Source organism: Petaurus breviceps, unplaced genomic scaffold, assembly GCF_028583685.1.
Source record: "Petaurus breviceps papuanus isolate PSGF00001 unplaced genomic scaffold, PetGlider_PUasm1.0 350, whole genome shotgun sequence".
Lineage (NCBI taxonomy): Eukaryota > Metazoa > Chordata > Mammalia > Diprotodontia > Petauridae > Petaurus > Petaurus breviceps.
In genome coordinates this window covers 1,981,283-1,998,502 of record NW_027186199.1, presented here as the reverse complement: position 1 = coordinate 1,998,502, position 17,220 = coordinate 1,981,283, and the positions used below count along the sequence as shown (strand labels likewise).

Genomic DNA, 17,220 nt, shown 5'->3' with positions numbered 1-17,220 from the left:
AATTGCAATTCCTCCTTGGAAGTCTGTCAGATTCAAAATCACAGTCATTTGGGGGACTTTGTATAATGTCTGTCCACCCATAAGACAGGCACTTTTGATGCCTTGTTTCCATGGTAATACCTCTGGAAAAGGACAAGTTCAGGGTTAAGCTTTTTAAAATTTTCCATTTTTATTGATATATTTTGTTTTTACATCACCTTCTCTAATTATTATTATTACCTCCCCCCCCCCCAGAAGGGGAAAAACCATCTCAGGAAAAATTGAATAAGCATATCAACCAAGTTTAACAATCTATGCAATGTCTGGGGGGGCAGGGAGTTAACTATAAAATATAAAATCATTTTATTTGCATCCAATTTATGTGTGCAAGAACTAACTAGATGTAAATTATAAACCTGCTAGGCAAAGCTCAGCTTTCTGAATTTAGGTAAGCAAAGTAATTTACCTAGAACATAATATACCTTTTCAAAGTCATTGTTAAAAGTAGGTCATAACTAAATTTAGAACTTCTCAAAAGGAAAAATGCTACATCTGCAATTCAGTATTACAAATGACCCTTCAGCTATTACTACAATCTGTTTCAAACTACAGTCCCACTCTCTGAACATATCAATTACAACACCATATCACAGTCTATCAAGGAAGGAAAAGGGACGTTTGCATCAGTAGCAAGTCTCTCAGAGTCAGGCTGCTACATCTGTCCCTCAGGGTTTTTTAGAGTAACATTGAGGAATTGGGAACCTCCTGTTTTATATTTTTGTTGTAAGCACTCTTCTGGGTGCGTTACCCCATTGTTAAACACCATGTACTAACACCCCAGTTCCATATAATCAATTAGCATCAATTAGCTTTTACAAAGGGATATTCAAAGATATAGTAAAAAATAGAAGTATAGACATTTCTCCCTATAACGTCCTTAGTCTCTAGGGAGAGTGGACTCAGACTTAACACAGTTTATACATAGCACTGGTCCCCTCAAGTCATATCCAAATTGCAGCATCACTCCTGGATGAATCTTCATCTTAGCTATTGCTGGACTAGGTCCCTAAGGTCACTTGTTAGGACATTGATATTGGACTGACTGCAAAAATCAGTCATGGATTTGACCCCTAGACTCCCAGATGACCTGTTCTCTCAAACCTTCAAAATCACAGTCATATCTTCCACCTTCCTTCCTCTGAAACAAAAGGAAAAAAAATTGCCAAGGCAAAGAACTGAGGGCCACATGTAGCCTTAGAGTAAGAGGGCCCAAGGCCTCTCTCCCTTTATAGAATTTTTTCTTACCAGAAGTCATCAGTGAAGGAGTCAAACTAAGAGAAAAGATCCAACTAAGAGGGAGAGAGGACTTAACACCCACACAAAAAAGAACTGGCCGTGTAACCTTGGGCAAGTTGCCTAACCTCAATTGCTTTAAAAAAAAAAAAAAAGAGGGAGAGAGGCCAAGTCCAACTACAGTAATTAAAGGGACTGCTACTCAACATGTGCTTGGCAGACTGGAACCATAATACCTACACATTTCCAAATCTCTCCACATCACTTCTCTTGTGTGCTATCATAACTCACCTAGAAATCATCTCTCTGTTCTCTTCCACTTGGTCAGTCAGTCAATAACCATCATGCCCACTATGTGCCAGGCACTTATGCTAAGCATTAAGGATACAAAAAAGAGTCAAAGGGCAGTCCCTGCCTGCAAGGAGCTCCCAATTTAATATATTATACTTGGAGGCTTGCCTCAACTGAACATACTATTGCATGCTCATGAGGACTGGGCCCCCAAGACAATCCCACATTATATATCCATACAGGTAAAATGAGATCTTGACTTCTTTATAACACTGTCACACACAAACATAAAGTCTCAAAATACCAAAAATCCACTTTCAGAAGAAAATTCTTCACAAATAGAATGAAGAACCAATGTGAGGTAATATACAAAAGTAACCACTTATTTAAGGCTCAATTTATTCTCGTATTAAAATTTATTTTAAAAAATCACGGAATAGGTGATACTGAGTTTATTTTCATTTTTTTTTTTTTGCTTTTTGGGGGGGGGCAATTGCGGTTTAAGTGACTTGCCCAAGGTCACATGGCTAGTTTTTGTGTTAAGTGTCTGAGGCCAGATTTGAACTCAGGTTCTCCTGACTCCATGGCCAGTGCTCTATTCACTGCTCCACCTAGCCACTCCATGATACTGAGTTTAAGTATTTAATAAATACAAGTTCAGAAAATGATTAAGGAAATAAGTCAAAAAATTAAAATTGTATATACTTTGCATATGCCCTTAATAACTTAGGAAGTTACTAATTAGTTATCTGTTTTAACTTATGTAATTGGGCTATGCATTACTGGTTAAGATCTATGGATCTTAAATACTTCAGACTTTATGCATATAATTAGGTTTATGGCAAAGTGGAGACAGGCTGTTGAGTTCTCCAAAGCAACATCTTTTCCTCTGGGTTTGATCTCATCTTCATGGCAATGATTGAAGTTAGCTTTTTCACTGGATGTCATAGAACACTAATATTGCTTTTCTGACAGAGATGCACAGTCTCCATAAATGGACAACCCCATATTTAAACTAAAGCTCTACCTTCTGTAATCAAAAACCTCCTTCTCTGACTCCAGAGCTACTTTATTCCCTACTGGATGAGTGGAACTCATTCACATGTCTTCACTTGGACAAGCTGGTCCCTCATTGACTTGATATTCCTGCAAGGTGCTATGGAGTAGCCCAGTCAGCATCATTGCCGCGCCATTGCCACCTTGAATGGGATCAGGTCGGGTCTGGTGGTTGTGTGGGCATCAAAAGCAATGTTCCAAACCCATAATCCTCAATCTCTACAAAGAAGGGAGGTTGGCACATTTTTCATCTCTTCTTCAGAACCAAATTTAAAGGTATTGTTTGAGTTGTGTCTTGAAAGAAGAGAGTGATTCTGAGAGGCAGAAATAAGGAGGGAGTGTATTCCAGAAATGGGGAGGTGGGGTGGAATAGAGGTGGAGGAAGTGGCCAGTGCAAAAGGTATAGAGTGTTGTGTGAGTACCTGAGAGAAAGCTAGTTTGGATAGAGGGTGGGAAGGAGAGGAATGTATCAAGACTAGTTGGAGACCCTTTGTAAAAATGTCAAACAGAGGAATTTCTATGTTATTCTACAAGAAATAGGAAGCTACTGAAATTGATTGAGTAAAGGAATGACATGGTCATATCTATGTTTTAAAAAAAAATCTTTTTGGGGGGGGGGTGGAGTCAAGATGGTGGAGTAGAAAGAGGACCTCCTAGGGTCTCCAGCTTCCACCTTCCCCAATCCATGTAAAAGGGGACTCTGAACAAACTTTGGAGCTACAGAACCCACAAAATGACATAGAGAAGCTAACCTCCCACTGAGGACAGCCCGCCCAGCAGCAAGCGGCCAGCTCAGTGCTCTGGGAGCCAACCCCAGCGCCACACTGAGGTTTTAGCACCAGGCAGGCCTGACCATCCGCAGGCCTGAGGGACTCCAGATCAGCAGCAGCTGTGGCAGTCCGGAATTATCAACACAGGACAAAGTGAGAGGTCAGTGCAGTATGGACTTTGGGATCCAGTAGTTGGGAGTACCTTGGCTTTTGCCCCTAGGATGAGAAGCTGCTGAGGAGAGGTGGCTGTGCAGCCACCCCCACATGGCAGCTTCAGCTCTTGGCCTGCAGAGTGTAGGGGGACCAAGCACAAGTCTGAGGGTTAATCGCTCTTGCTTTAACCTGCTTGGATCTGGATTGTGGTCTAGGGTGGAGTTACTAGGGTGTGTGACCAGCTTGCCAGAGTGTTTGGAGGCTTTAGCAAGGGCACCCAACTAATACCTCCAGCAGCTGAGAAAACCCCAGTGTTTGGTATGAAGTTCCACTGTCTGATAGCAGAGTCCTACTGTGGCAAAAAGCCCAAAAGACAAGTAATTCAGTAGCAACATGACCAGGCAAAGGAAACAAAGCAGACAGAAGAACCCAACATTAGACTCCTATTTTGGGGGCAAAAAGGGTCAAAGCATGGAACAGGAGGAAGACAATGAAGTCAAAACTCCTACACCAAAAGCTTCAAAGGAAAATATGAGCTGGTTACAGGCCATAGAGGACCTTAAGAAGCAGATAAGAGAAGTGGAGGAAAAATTGGGAAGAGAAATAAGAACGATGCAAGAAAATTATGAAATGAGAGTCAACAGCCTGACTGAGGAAAATAACACCTTAAAAAATAGACTAACTCAAATGTCAAAAGAGGCTCAAAAAGGCAATGAGGAGAAGAATGTCTTAAAAAGCCGAATTTGCCAGATGGAAAAAGAATCTCAAAAACTCACTGAGAAGAATCATTCCTTCAGAATTAGATTGGAGCAAATGGAAGCTAATGACTTGATGAGAAATCAAGATGCTGTTAAACAGATCCAAACAAATGAAAGAATAGAAGGCAATGTGAAATATCTCATGGGAAAAACCACTGAGATAATTTAAAAATTATTGGACTACCTGAAAGCCATGATCAAAGACAGAACCTAGAAATCATCCTCCAAGAAATTCTCAAGGAAAACTGCCCTGATGTTTTAGAACCAGCGGGCAAAATAGAGGTTGAAAGAATCCACCAATCACCTCCTGAAAAAGATCCCCAAAAGAAAACTCCTAGGAATATTATAGTCAGGTTCCAGAATTCCCAGATCAAGGAGAGAATATTATAAGCAGCCAGGAAGAAACAATTTGAATACTGTGGAAACATAATCAGGATAACCCAGGATCTGGCAGCTTCTACACTGAGAGATCAAAGGGCTTGGAATGTGATATTTCAGAGGTCAAAGGAGCTGGGATTAAAACCAAGAATCACCTACCCAGCAAAACTGAGTATCATGTTTCAGGGGAAAATTATGATCATTCAGTGGAATAGAGGGCTTTCAAGCATTCTTGATGAAAAACCAAAGTTGAATAGAAAATTTGACATTCAGATACAAGAAGCATGAGAAGGTAAACAGGGAAAAGAAATCATAAGGAACTTATCAAAATTGAACTATTAACATTCCTACATGAAAAAACAATAATTGTAACTGATGAAACTTTTCTCGGTATGAAAACAGTTGAAGGGAATAGAAATATATATGTCCATATCGGAGGGTATACGGGCATACGAATACATATGTGATTGTGTGTATATATGTATACAGGTATACATAGATAGAGGGCACAGCACCAATTTAATAGGAAGGGATGATACTTAAATGGTGAAATTAAGAAGTTAGAGAGGAATATAATGAGAGGAGATGGGGAGAGACAGAATGGGGTAAACTATCTCATATAGAAGAGGCAAGGGAAAATGGTTACAATGGAGGGGAAGAATAGCAAGGCAAAAGGGAATGGGTCAGCCTTATTCTCATTGAATTTGGCTTGGGGAGGGATTGAAATACACACTCAATAGGGTATCTTACCCTACAGGAGAGTAGGGGGGAAGGGGATGAGAGGGGGGATGATGGAAGGGGGGGCAGGCTGGGGGGGAGGGAAGTTGGAATCACCCACTTTTGAAAAGGGACGGGATCAAAGTAGAGAATAGAACAAGTGGGAGGTGGGATAGTAGGGAGGGAAATATAGTCAGTCTTTTACAATATATCTACTATGTTAATGTTTTGCATTAGCTACACATGTACAACCTATACTGAACTGCTTATCTTCCCAGTAAGGGTGGGTGACAAGGGTGGAAGGGAATGAATCTGGAATTCAAAGCTTTAAAATCAAATGTTTAAAAATATGTATCTATACGATTATTAATACTATTTTACATGTAATTGGGAAATAAGATATACAGGCACTGGGGCATAGAGATCCACCATGCCCTACTGGAAAAGTCAAAGGGGGTATGGGAGAAGATATCAGAGAGAGCAGATTGGAGGAGGGGATATCCTGTGGGACTGCTATTTTGGGGCGGGGGGGGAGAAATAGAGAGAAAATTTGTAACTCAAAATCTGGCGGAAATGAATGATATAAATCAGAAGTTAATAAAGCATTTGAAAAATGAAAAAAAAACATAGGAGAAAAAAATCTCTTTGGCTACAGTCTGTAGGATAGGTCAGAGCAGTGAAAGACATAGCAAAGAAACCAATTAGAAGGCTATTGCAATAATTCAAGTGAAAGGTGATAAGGCCTAAACTAAGGGTGCAGATGTGTGAATTAAGAAAAGGAATCATGTGCAAGAGATGTTACAAAAGTAGAAATAGCAAGATTTGTCCAGTGATTGGATATGTAAAGTCAGGGAGATGACAAGTCAAGAATAATGCTGAGGTTACAAACCTGGGATTCAGAAAGGATAACATACCTTTGATAGTGAAATTTGGAATACAGGAAGGTTTGGGAGAAAAGAGAGTTTGTTCAGTTTTAGATATATTGAGTTTCAAGATGTCTCCAGGACTCCCAGTTTGAAATGTTTAATTGGATAGAGAGATGTAATGGAGGATAAAACTATTTTAAAGAAAGTTTGTTGAGAGACGCAACTTAGAAAGGCCAGCCCAAGAGCATTCTGAGATAAAATAGGAAAGAGAGCAAGACTCAAAATCAAAATAGAAGAGATCTACAAGGAGTTTTTATGACAAATTCTTTTCAGTAGCAAAGAAAATGGGAACCACCACACCTGGCCCTTAATATGACCGAATCAGATAGCTTTACCAAGGTAGAATAAGAGAAGAAAGGCAGAAAAAGAAGCTGCCCCAAAGGTTACACAATTTTGAAGATGTTGAGGGATTGATTCACAAGGGTCGTGAAAGAAGATGCCAATGGCATCAGAAAAAATCTCAGACACTATTACTATTATTAATACAAAGAGGATTTTTTTTAAAAATATAACTGAGTACATCAATGACTACAAGCCTAAATTCTTATTCTCCCATCCTTGTAAATTTTATGAGAATAATCTACACATGTATCAAAGAGGAACTAGGTTTTCCTGACCCTGGAGTTAAGAAGACTTGAGTTCAAATCTGGTCTCAGATATCTACTAGTTGTATGACCCTGAGTAACGGGGATAATAATAGGTACTACCCCCCATAGTTACAAAGATAAAGTGAGATAATAATTGTAAAGTGCTTAGTATAGTGCCTGGCACATAGTAAGTTATAATATACATAAATGTGAGCTATTATTAAGGGTGGGAAGCACAAGATTTACCAGTGATATTCCATAGTAGACAACTTCTTTACCATTACCCAACTGACTTAGAGGTATAAGGAATATACCTCAATTAATTTACTTATTCAGTGCCATACTAATCAAACTACCAAAAAATTATTTTACAGAGCTAGAAAAAATAATAACAAAATTCGTCTGGAAGAACAAAAGGTCTAGAATATCAAGGGAATTAATTTTTTAAAGGTGAAAAGGAAGATGGCCTAGCCATACAATATTTAAAGCTATATTATAAAGCAGCAATCATCAAAACAATTTGTCACTGGCTAAGAAATAGAATCGTAGATCAGTGGAATAGATTAGGTACACAAGACACAGTAGTCAATTACTATAGTAATCTGTTTGATAAACCCAAAGACTCTAGCTTCTGGGATAAAAACTCACTATTTGACAAAAAACTGCCAAGAAAACTGGAAAATTGTATGGCAGAAACTAGGCATAGACCAATATCTCATATCCTATACCAAGATAATGTTGAAATAGTTCCATAGTTTAAATATAAAGGGTGATACCATAAGCAAATCAGGAGAGCAAGAAATAGTCTATCTATGGAGAATAGGAAGAATTTATAACCAAACAAGAGATAAAGAACATTATGAAATGCAAAATAGATAATATTCATTGTATTAAAGTAAAAAGGTTTACACAAAAAAAACCAATCAACCAAGACTAGGAGGAAAGCAGAAATCTGGGAAACATTTTTATAACTAGTGTTGAGGATAAAGGCCTCATTTCTAAAATATATAGAGAAATGAGTCAAATTTTAAGAATAAATCCCCCAGTTGATAAGTGGTCCAAGGATATCTACAGCCAGTTTTCAAATGAAGAAGTGAAAGCTGTCTAGTCGTGTGAAAAAAGGCTCTAAATTCCTATTGGTTGGGGAAATGAAAATCAAGACAGCTCTGAGCGAACACCACGTACGAATCAGATTGGCTAATATGACGGAAAAGGAAAATGATAAATGTTGGAGAAGGTATGGGAAAGTTGGAACATAATGTGTTATTGGTGGAGTTATGAACCAATCTAACCATTCTGGAGAGCAGTTTGGAACTACACCCAAAGGCCAATACCCCTACTAGGTCTCCATCCCCAAGAGACCATAAAAAAGGGAATGGTACCAGGATGTACAAAAATATTTATAGCAGTTCTTTTTGTGCTGGCAAAAAATTGGAAATTGAAGTGACGTCTATCAATTGGGAAATGGCTGAACAAGTTGTGGTATATGAATGTCATGAAATACTATTGTTCCATAAGAAGTGATGAGCAGGCAGATTTCAGAAAATCCTGGAAAGACATACATGAACTGATGTTGAGTGAAGTGAGCAGAACCAGGAGAACACTATACACAGTATCAACAACATTGTGTGATCAACTATGATAGACTTAACTCTCCTTAGCAATACAATGATCCAAACCAATTCCAAGACTCATCATGCAAAATGCTATCCACATTCAGAGAAAAGAATTACAGAGTCTGAATGTACATCAAAGCATACTATTTTCACTTTTTGTTTTGTGTTTTTTCTTTCTTGTGATTTTTCCCTTTTGTTCAGATTCTTTTTTCACGATGTGACTAATGTAGAAATATGTTTAACATGATTGCATATGTTTAACCTGTATCATATTGCTTGCTGTCTTGTGGAAACTGGAGGGAAAGGAAGGATGGAGAAAAATTTGGAACTCAAAATCTTATACAAATGAATATTTAAAATTGTCTTTACGTGTAATTAGAAAAAAATCAAATACTATTAAGTACAAAAAAAAATAACTCTGAGGTACCACCTCACACCTAAAAATAAAAAGAATTCACTATTCAAGAAAAACTCCTGGGAAAACTGGAAAGCAGCTTGTCAAAAACTAGGCATAGATCAACAACTCACTTCATATATCAAGATATATTCAAAATGGTTATATAATTTAGACATAAAAGGCAATATAAACAAATTAAGGGAGCATAGAAAAATTACCTGTCAGATCTATGGATAAAGGAAGATTTTGTAACCAAACAAGATAGATAGGATCATAAGAGGTAAAATAGTTAAATTTTATTGTATTACATTTAAAAGTTTTTGCAAAAACAAAATTAATGTAGCCAAATTTAGAAAGAAAGGAGACTAGGGGAAAGTTTTCAGCAAGTTTCTCTGACAAAGACTTCATTTCCAAAATATATAGGGAACTTAGCCAAATTTGCATTTAAAAAAGAGCCATTCCTCAACTGATAAATGGTCAGAATATATGAACAGTTTTCAGAAGAAGAAATCAAAGCTATCAATAGTCATATAAAAAAATGCTCTAAATCACTAATTAGAGAAATGCAAATTAAACAACTCTGAGGTACCACCTCACACCCATCAGATTTACTAAGATGACATAAAAGGAAAACAATAAATACTGAGGGGACGTGGAAAAATAGGGACATTAATGCACTGTTGGTAGAGCTGTGAATTAGTCCAACTATTTTGGAGAACAATTTGGAACTATGCCCACATGGCTATAAAACTGACCCAGCAATAACACTACTAGGATTATATCCAAAAGAGATCAAAGAAAGACAAAAATATTTATAGCAGCTCTTTTTGTGGTAGCAAAAAATTGAAATTAAGGGGATGCCCATCAGTTAGAGAATGGCCAAACAAGTTAGGGCATATGATTGTGATGCAATGCTATTGTGCTATAAGAAATGATGAGCAGGCAGATTTCAGAAAAAAACCTGGACTTACATGAACTGATGCTGAGTGAAGTGAGCAGAACCAGGAGAACATTGTACACAGTAACATCAACATTGTATGATGATTAACTATGACTGATTTAGCTCTTCTCAGGAATACAATGATCCAAGACAATTCAAAAAGATTTATGATGGAAAATGCTATCCACATCCAGAGAAAGAACTTATGGAGCCTGAATGCAGATCGAAGCTTACTATTTTCACTTTGGGGTTTGGTTTGTGTGTGTGTGTGTGTGTGGTTTATTCCTTTTGTCCTATTCCTTCTTTCACAACATGACTAATGTGGAATGTTTAACAGGATTGTACATGTATAACCTATATGAGATTGCTTGCTGTCTTAGAGAGGAGGATGGGGAGGGAGGGAGGAGAAAAATTTGGAACTCAAAATCTTGTAGAAAATGAATGTCGAAAACTATCTTTACATGTAATTGCAAAAAAATTAGATACTATTTACATTTTTAAAATAAAATAGACAAAAAAAGATATAAAGAATAAAACATTTAAGTCTAATGACCTTTTCTCAACATTTATCCTTCTGGACCTTTTTGCAGCCTTTGACACTTCATCATGCTCTCTTGCTCAAGATACTTTCTCCTTTTTGGGTTTTCATGACACTGCTCCCTCCTGATTCTTTACCCCTTTTGTTGTTTTTTCATTCTAATCTTGCCCACTAAGTGACTCTCCTAAGGCTCTTTACTGGTCCTTCTTTTCTTTTCTTTCCATATTACATTCTATATTTCCTTCTAATTATATGTGTGTATGTATACACACACATAAAATATCTCCCTCTATATGTTGACTTGCTGACCTCATCAGCTCCCTTGGGCTCAATTATTATCTCTTATCTTTATGCAGATGATTCCTAGATCTATATATCCAACCCTAATCTCTGTCCTGTGCTCCAGTCTTACATTACCAACTTCTGAGCATCTCAAACAACATAATCTAATAGACATCTCAAATTCAACACATTGAAAACAAAACACATTATCTTTTCCTCCAAACCCCTTCCTCTTCAAACTTCACTATTATCATGAAGGGTGTCACCATATTCTCAGTCACCTAGACTCACAAATTCAGTGTCACCCTTGAACCTTCTCTTAGAAGGTTCCACATAGGAGCAGCTAGGTGGCGCAGTGAAAATAGAGCACTGGCCCTGGAGTCAGGAGGACCTGAGTTCAAATGCGACCTCAGACGATTAACACTTACTAGCCATGTGACCTTGGGCAAGTCAACCCCAATTGCCCCTCCAAAAAGCAAAAAAAAAAAAAAGTTTCCACATATCCAAACTGTTGCCAAGTCTTGTCATTTCTACTTTCTCATCTCTCATATAAGTCCCCCCCACCTTCTCCCTTCATATAGCAACCACCTTGGTACAGGTGGTGGCTTATCACCTCAGATCTGGACCATTTCAGTTGCCTCCTAAGTAGTCTTCCTGGCTCAAGTTCCTCCTCACTAAAATCCATCATACACTCAGCAGCCAAAGAATTTGCCTGAAGTGTAGGTCTGACCATGTATTCCCCCTCTCCCACTACTCAATAAACTCCATTGGCTCCCTATTTCCTCCAGAATCAAATATAATGCCCTCTGTTTGACTTTTAAATCCCTTCACAAGCTTGTCCCTTCCTATCTTTCTAGTCTTCTTACACTTTATTCCATTCCATATAATCTTTGATCTAGCAATGCCTGCCTTCTTGCTGTTCTTCACACAACACTTCATCTCTCAACTCCATGCTTTTTCCTTGACTGTCTCCTCATATTTGGAAGTTCTACCTCTTCACCTCCGTCTTCTGACTTCACTTACATCTTTCAAAACTTATTCAAATTCCACTTTCTGGAAGAAACCTTTGCTCGTTCCCTCCACTGCCAGTGCCTCCCATCTGAGATTTTATGCCCTTTCCACTGTATATATGTTGTACATACATAGATGTTTTACCTGTTGTCTCCTCCATCAGAATATGAACTTCTTGAAAGCAAGGATTGTTTTTGCCCCTTTTAGTCTCCTCAGAATTTAGCACAATTCCTTGTAATCTAATAAGATCTTAATAATACTCATTGACCAGTTGATATCCTATTGAGCTGGGTTTCTTGTTGACAATCTTAAAAAAAACAAACACCATTGATTCAGTAGAGCAAAGTACTGCCTTAAAAGGCTCACTTCTAACAAGGAGTCTCCCATGTGTTCATCAGAATGTCCCAAGATTCTTTGACAACTATAACAAGAAAGGCAACCTTATTCAGTGGCCCTCTGGTCATTAATATTAGATTAGCTGTAAAAGATATAGACATATACTCACCAAAGGTGTTAGCCAGTTTCATGACAGAGTCTGAGTTTAAGGAAAATTCCAGATATTGTCTGCAGATGACATTGTTATGGTTGCATGGAGCCCCAAAACATTACAGAGCCTCCTAGACAACTCAAAACAGTTAAGTCTAACCATCCATGCAGGGAAAAAAATATGTTTGTGAATAAAGAATGTCTGTTATTCAAGCTTATGTTATACATTTAGATGGATAACCTATAAAGTTCACACATCAATATACAGATCTAGGATAGACACTGTAAGTTGACAACAAATTGAATTCAGAATTGAGAAGAGCCAGCTATAATGCCTTTGAGAAATTGCAGTGTTCCTTTAATGACCTTAACATTCTCCCAGAAACATAGTTCCATCTTGGTTACCATATGTGTTTTTTGAAGGTTGTATGGCCACAAGTCATGGAACATTTTAGTCTCCAAAAACTTAAAAGTAAGTGTCACTCTAAGGGCAATGGTGGATATGAGCAGGTTGGACCACATAAATAGGGAACTATGAAGAAAAACCAGAATAAAGGATGCCATCCAAACAAGATCTGATTGAAAAAGATGAGCTGTTCAAGAGGCAAGGGCAAGAGATAAACAATGGACAGTCTATGAGTATCACTTCTCTTCTATTGATGTAAAGGGAAAATAAGAACCCTGTTGCCCCTGCCTAGTGGGTGGCTCCCCAGTGCTGAACTTATGGGAGGATATGAATGGGTGGCAATTTGCATAGCTGAGGAAACATCCCCCTCAGCTGAGAGATCCATCTGAGTATGGGGAGTCAACAATACCAGAAAATATCCCCATATTTTAACTCTGTTAATATGAGTAACAAGAAATTGACCCTTGACCAGAGTATTCCTAGTCATACCCCCTATGTAATGTTCATTAAGATCACATGAGACATTGTATTGCCAGGTCAAACTGTTAACTAATGTCAAGCTTGCAAACTATAGTCTTTTTCTGAGACTGGGTTATTTAACTTCTCTTTTTTTATTTGGTTAAACTGGGCATTTTATAGTTTTGTAAACATTCATTTTATTTAATTTGATAATTTTATTGGTAACTATATACCAAAATTTCTTAAAATTCCCTTTATTCATTTGTTGTGAATATTTTTTTCCTTTTTTATGCTGTTAATAAGGTTTTACTCTTTGTTTAATCAAAGTAGCTAATGATTTACCTTTTTTATTGTTTTTTTTAAAACTAGCTCTTATTTATTTTTTATAGCTCTCATTAATCCATTCCTGTTGGCATTTGTTTAATTGGTTTTAGTTTTTGTTTTTTGGGGGGTTTGATTTGGTTTGATTTTTTGCTTTTACCATAATCTTTTCTCAAATTTAGACAATTTAGCCATAGCCAATTTTCTTTCCTTTGTCTTGATAACTTTACAGTCACATTCTACTTCTCTTCCCTTTAACTAACCTCTTCACTTACCTTGGCAGTATACTTTCCAGGGATGTACACGTAGACAGTGAGGTTGGTGCATACATTGTCAGAGTTAGCTCAGTGTTTGGGAAGCTCCAAAGGAAAGTGTGGGAAAGAAGAGGTATTGGGCTGTCTACCAAACAGAAGGTGTACAAAGCCATTGTGTTGGCCTCGTTGTACGACTGTGAAACCTGGACAGTCTAACAGAGCCATGCCAGGAAATTGAATTGCTTCCATCTGAATTGTCTTAAGAAGATTCTGAAGATCACCTGGCAGGAGAAGGTACCAGACTGAGGTTCTTACTCAAACTGAACTGCCAAGCATTCAAACTCTACTTCAGAGTACAACTCTAATGGGCTGGCCACGTTGTTCAAATGCCAAATGTACACATGCCTAAAAGACTATCTTACAAAAACTCACACAGGGCAAGGGCTCACATGGTGGTCAGAAGTGATATGAGGACATTTTCAAGATCTCTCTGAAGAACTGTGGAACTGCTTTAAAATGTGGGACACACTGGCGCAGTACCATCCAGCATGACATGGCTACATCAAAAAAGGATCTTTGCCCTATAAGCAAAGCAGAATTTCAGGAGCTCAAAAGAAATGTGAGATATGCAAATTTAGAGACATTTCCACTCAAAAGTTTCTACCGCCCATTTGTGCCTGACCTGTGGTAGAGCCTTCTGAGCTCATGATGTTCTGATTGCCAGAATCCGACGCAGTGTACATTGATCCCAACATTGTGATGTCATTGTGGTCTTCTTCAAGCATGAGGGACTAACAACAACCTCTTATTTGTTCCTCCAGTTTGCTTATTAACCAGTTTCCTTTACCAATTTGTTTCATAGTAATGACCTTTTTTTTGAACTTACCTTGCCTTGCTTTGCCTTGCTAACTTATTTCCTACATCTTATCTCCTACTCCTTCTCTCACAAAAGCCTAAAGTAGAATTTAGACCTGACAAGTATTATTCTCTTTCAAATTCCTCATTTATCCCAAATTTCTCCTCCAAATCAATCTCTGGCCTTGTTTACAAAGCCAGTCACCTCTTATCTTGCCCCTTCTCGGACAGTTTTCTTCCAGAGAATCTGATAGTAGAATTTGTCACTACTGAATTTCATCTTATTTGATCAGGCCCAGCATTTTAACCTTTTTAGACTTTCAGTACTGACTTTGTCATCCAGGGTACTAGTTTTCCCTCTTAGCATCATGTCATTTGAAAATGTGATAATTATGCCTTCATCTGAGTCATTAGCAAACATGCTGACCTTGGGGCTCTCTGCTAGAGACCTTCCAAGCTGACATTGAATCATTGATGACTACTGTTTGGATCCTGTCCAGACTAGTTCCAGATTCATCTAACTATATTATCATCTAGCCTACTTTTTTCCGTAAGGATATAATGGAAATTTTTATCTTAAATGTGAAGCGTGGCAACACTATGTGTTTGGCATTTACCTTATCGACCATTGTAATAAACCTATCAGAAAAGGAAATTAATTTAGTCTAGCACATCTTGTGCTTGATGAAACCATGCTAGATCTAATGATCATTGCTTTCCTTTCTAAGTAATCATAAACCATCCTTTTAATAATATTTCCTAAGATTTTATAAGAAATCAAAGCTGAACTCATCGGTCTACAGTTTGAGGAATCTGCAACTTCCATTTTGAAAGTCAGAACATTTGCCTTTATCTAGTCCTGCAGCTTCTTTCCCATTCTCCAGTTTTTCAAAGTTCACTTACAGTGGTTCAACAATCACATCTTCCAGTACTACAGGACAGAATTCACCTAGGCCTGGCAACAAATTAATTGAGGACTGATAGGTTCTCTCTTACTATCTCTTCATTTATGTTGTATTTCAACTCCTTATTGATCGTACTTCTCTCCTTCCCCATATAAAGATCATTCTGGTTGGCAGAGAAAACAGGCAAAATAATGGTTGATTCTTTCTATATTCTCTTCATTGTCTTTTACCATCATTCTATCCCTCCCAAGGTATTGCCCCATTTCTTGTCTGATCATTCTCTTTCTCCCACAGAGGATCAGAGGCTATGGGTATGATCACCTCAGTAAACCAAAGGATACGTGACTGGGGCGGTGGGGGTCACACAGCTGAAGTGCCTCCCAGAGGATAATGAGAAGTCACATTTCAGGATAATTCAGTGAAGGTCACAGTCTAAGTGGTCACTGAAGGAGAACACACCTAGGGAGGTCAAAGGTAGTCATATTGGTGGATTCACTGAGCAACTATTTTATCTCGAGGGTGGACAGAAGGTTACAAGGGGATTTGGTAGGAGAATGGGCCAAGGTAAGTATGGGCAAGTTTAGGGATTTCTGGGTCAGGGGAGTTTTGGGATAAGGAATCACAGATATCACAAATCTTAGGCCATTAAAGATGCCGAGAATGTGGTGGATGAGAAGCGGCTAGCAGCAGAGAAGGCAGAAGAGAAGCTGGCATTGGCTCGACTGGAGCTGAGAGAGCAGACCCAAGAGGGTGCGTACCTGAGCTTCAAGGTGCCATGAGCCTTGCACACTTGGGAACTTAGGCCCCTGGCTGAGCTGGGGCCCTTTGGTTCTCTCACTGACCTATCAGAAAGAACTGGGGAGAAGAGAGAAGCTGGAGCCTCTGGAGAGAATGTTGGCATTCTGGGGCGGGGGGTGTCAGGGCAAGGCCTTTGGGTCTCCATTCTAATCATTCCTACAGAAGAAGGAGAGCTACCCGGGCTGAAGTGTCCAGTGGCCGAACTCCATGATGTATTGCTCAAGGATGTGGGTGACCGGATCCAGAGTGATGGGCGGTCAGTGCATGGTAGACAATGAGCCTTGGCGTATTGGGATAATCAGAAGGGTTTGGGGAGTTGGGAAGTTATTTTAACTGAAGGGAGGTTAGTATGACTCAGTGATGGGGATGAAGAGCAAGGTTAAGGACCCATCAAGGTCAAAACTGTGTTGTCATTGGCCCTCCCCAGGTGGCCTCTGGTTATTGATTCCTCAGGCCAGGCAGCCACATTCCTTCGCTACCAGGACACCAACTATCTGGACACCCTCAACCCAGCCCATATGCAGCCTGACCGTGTGCGCCTGGCACTGCTTGGGGCCCTCAGGTGTGAAGAAAAGGAGACACAAATCCATTCCTGTTCACACACGCCTGTCGAGATCCAAAAACCCAATTAGCAACCAGGGCAGCTTCTCCTAAAGCTTGAACAACCCCTTCCCCACCTTGATTTTGGTCTCACCAGCACAACCTGAGCCCCTTTGTTTTTTGCTATTCATTCTGATGCCTATTCTTAGTGTATCCCCTATTCCTTCTTCATCTTTTCTTCCTCCTGCCAGTAGGCCTCCCAGGTACATAGGCTCTGAGGTAAGGGGTAGAGGAGATATCCATGATATGCCCTCTCACCCCTGGTACTGGTACTTAGGTTTGGGAAACCCCTGGTATTTGATATGCGTGAGATTGACATGTTCGAGGTCGTGAAAAGGCAGCTAGACGCTATCCAGCCTGGACTGGCCCAGGAGCTTCTCTCCAAGGATCTGCTAAATAAGGACAGGTGTCGGGGAGAAGGAGACTTAGGGAGGCTATGATGGG

At 39.0% G+C, this 17,220-nt stretch overlaps 1 protein-coding gene across 1 annotated transcript in view; it reads left to right on the top strand.

Moving 5' to 3' along the window:
• Positions 1-17,220, top strand: part of IQANK1 (IQ motif and ankyrin repeat containing 1) — a 44,154-nt gene that overhangs the window by 26,441 nt on the left and 493 nt on the right. Inside the window, exons 9-12 of the mRNA XM_069096985.1 lie at positions 16,020-16,128; positions 16,339-16,432; positions 16,604-16,738; positions 17,054-17,182. Of these exons, the coding sequence (XP_068953086.1) occupies positions 16,020-16,128; positions 16,339-16,432; positions 16,604-16,738; positions 17,054-17,182 (467 nt within the window). The remainder of the gene's footprint in view (positions 1-16,019; positions 16,129-16,338; positions 16,433-16,603; positions 16,739-17,053; positions 17,183-17,220) is intronic.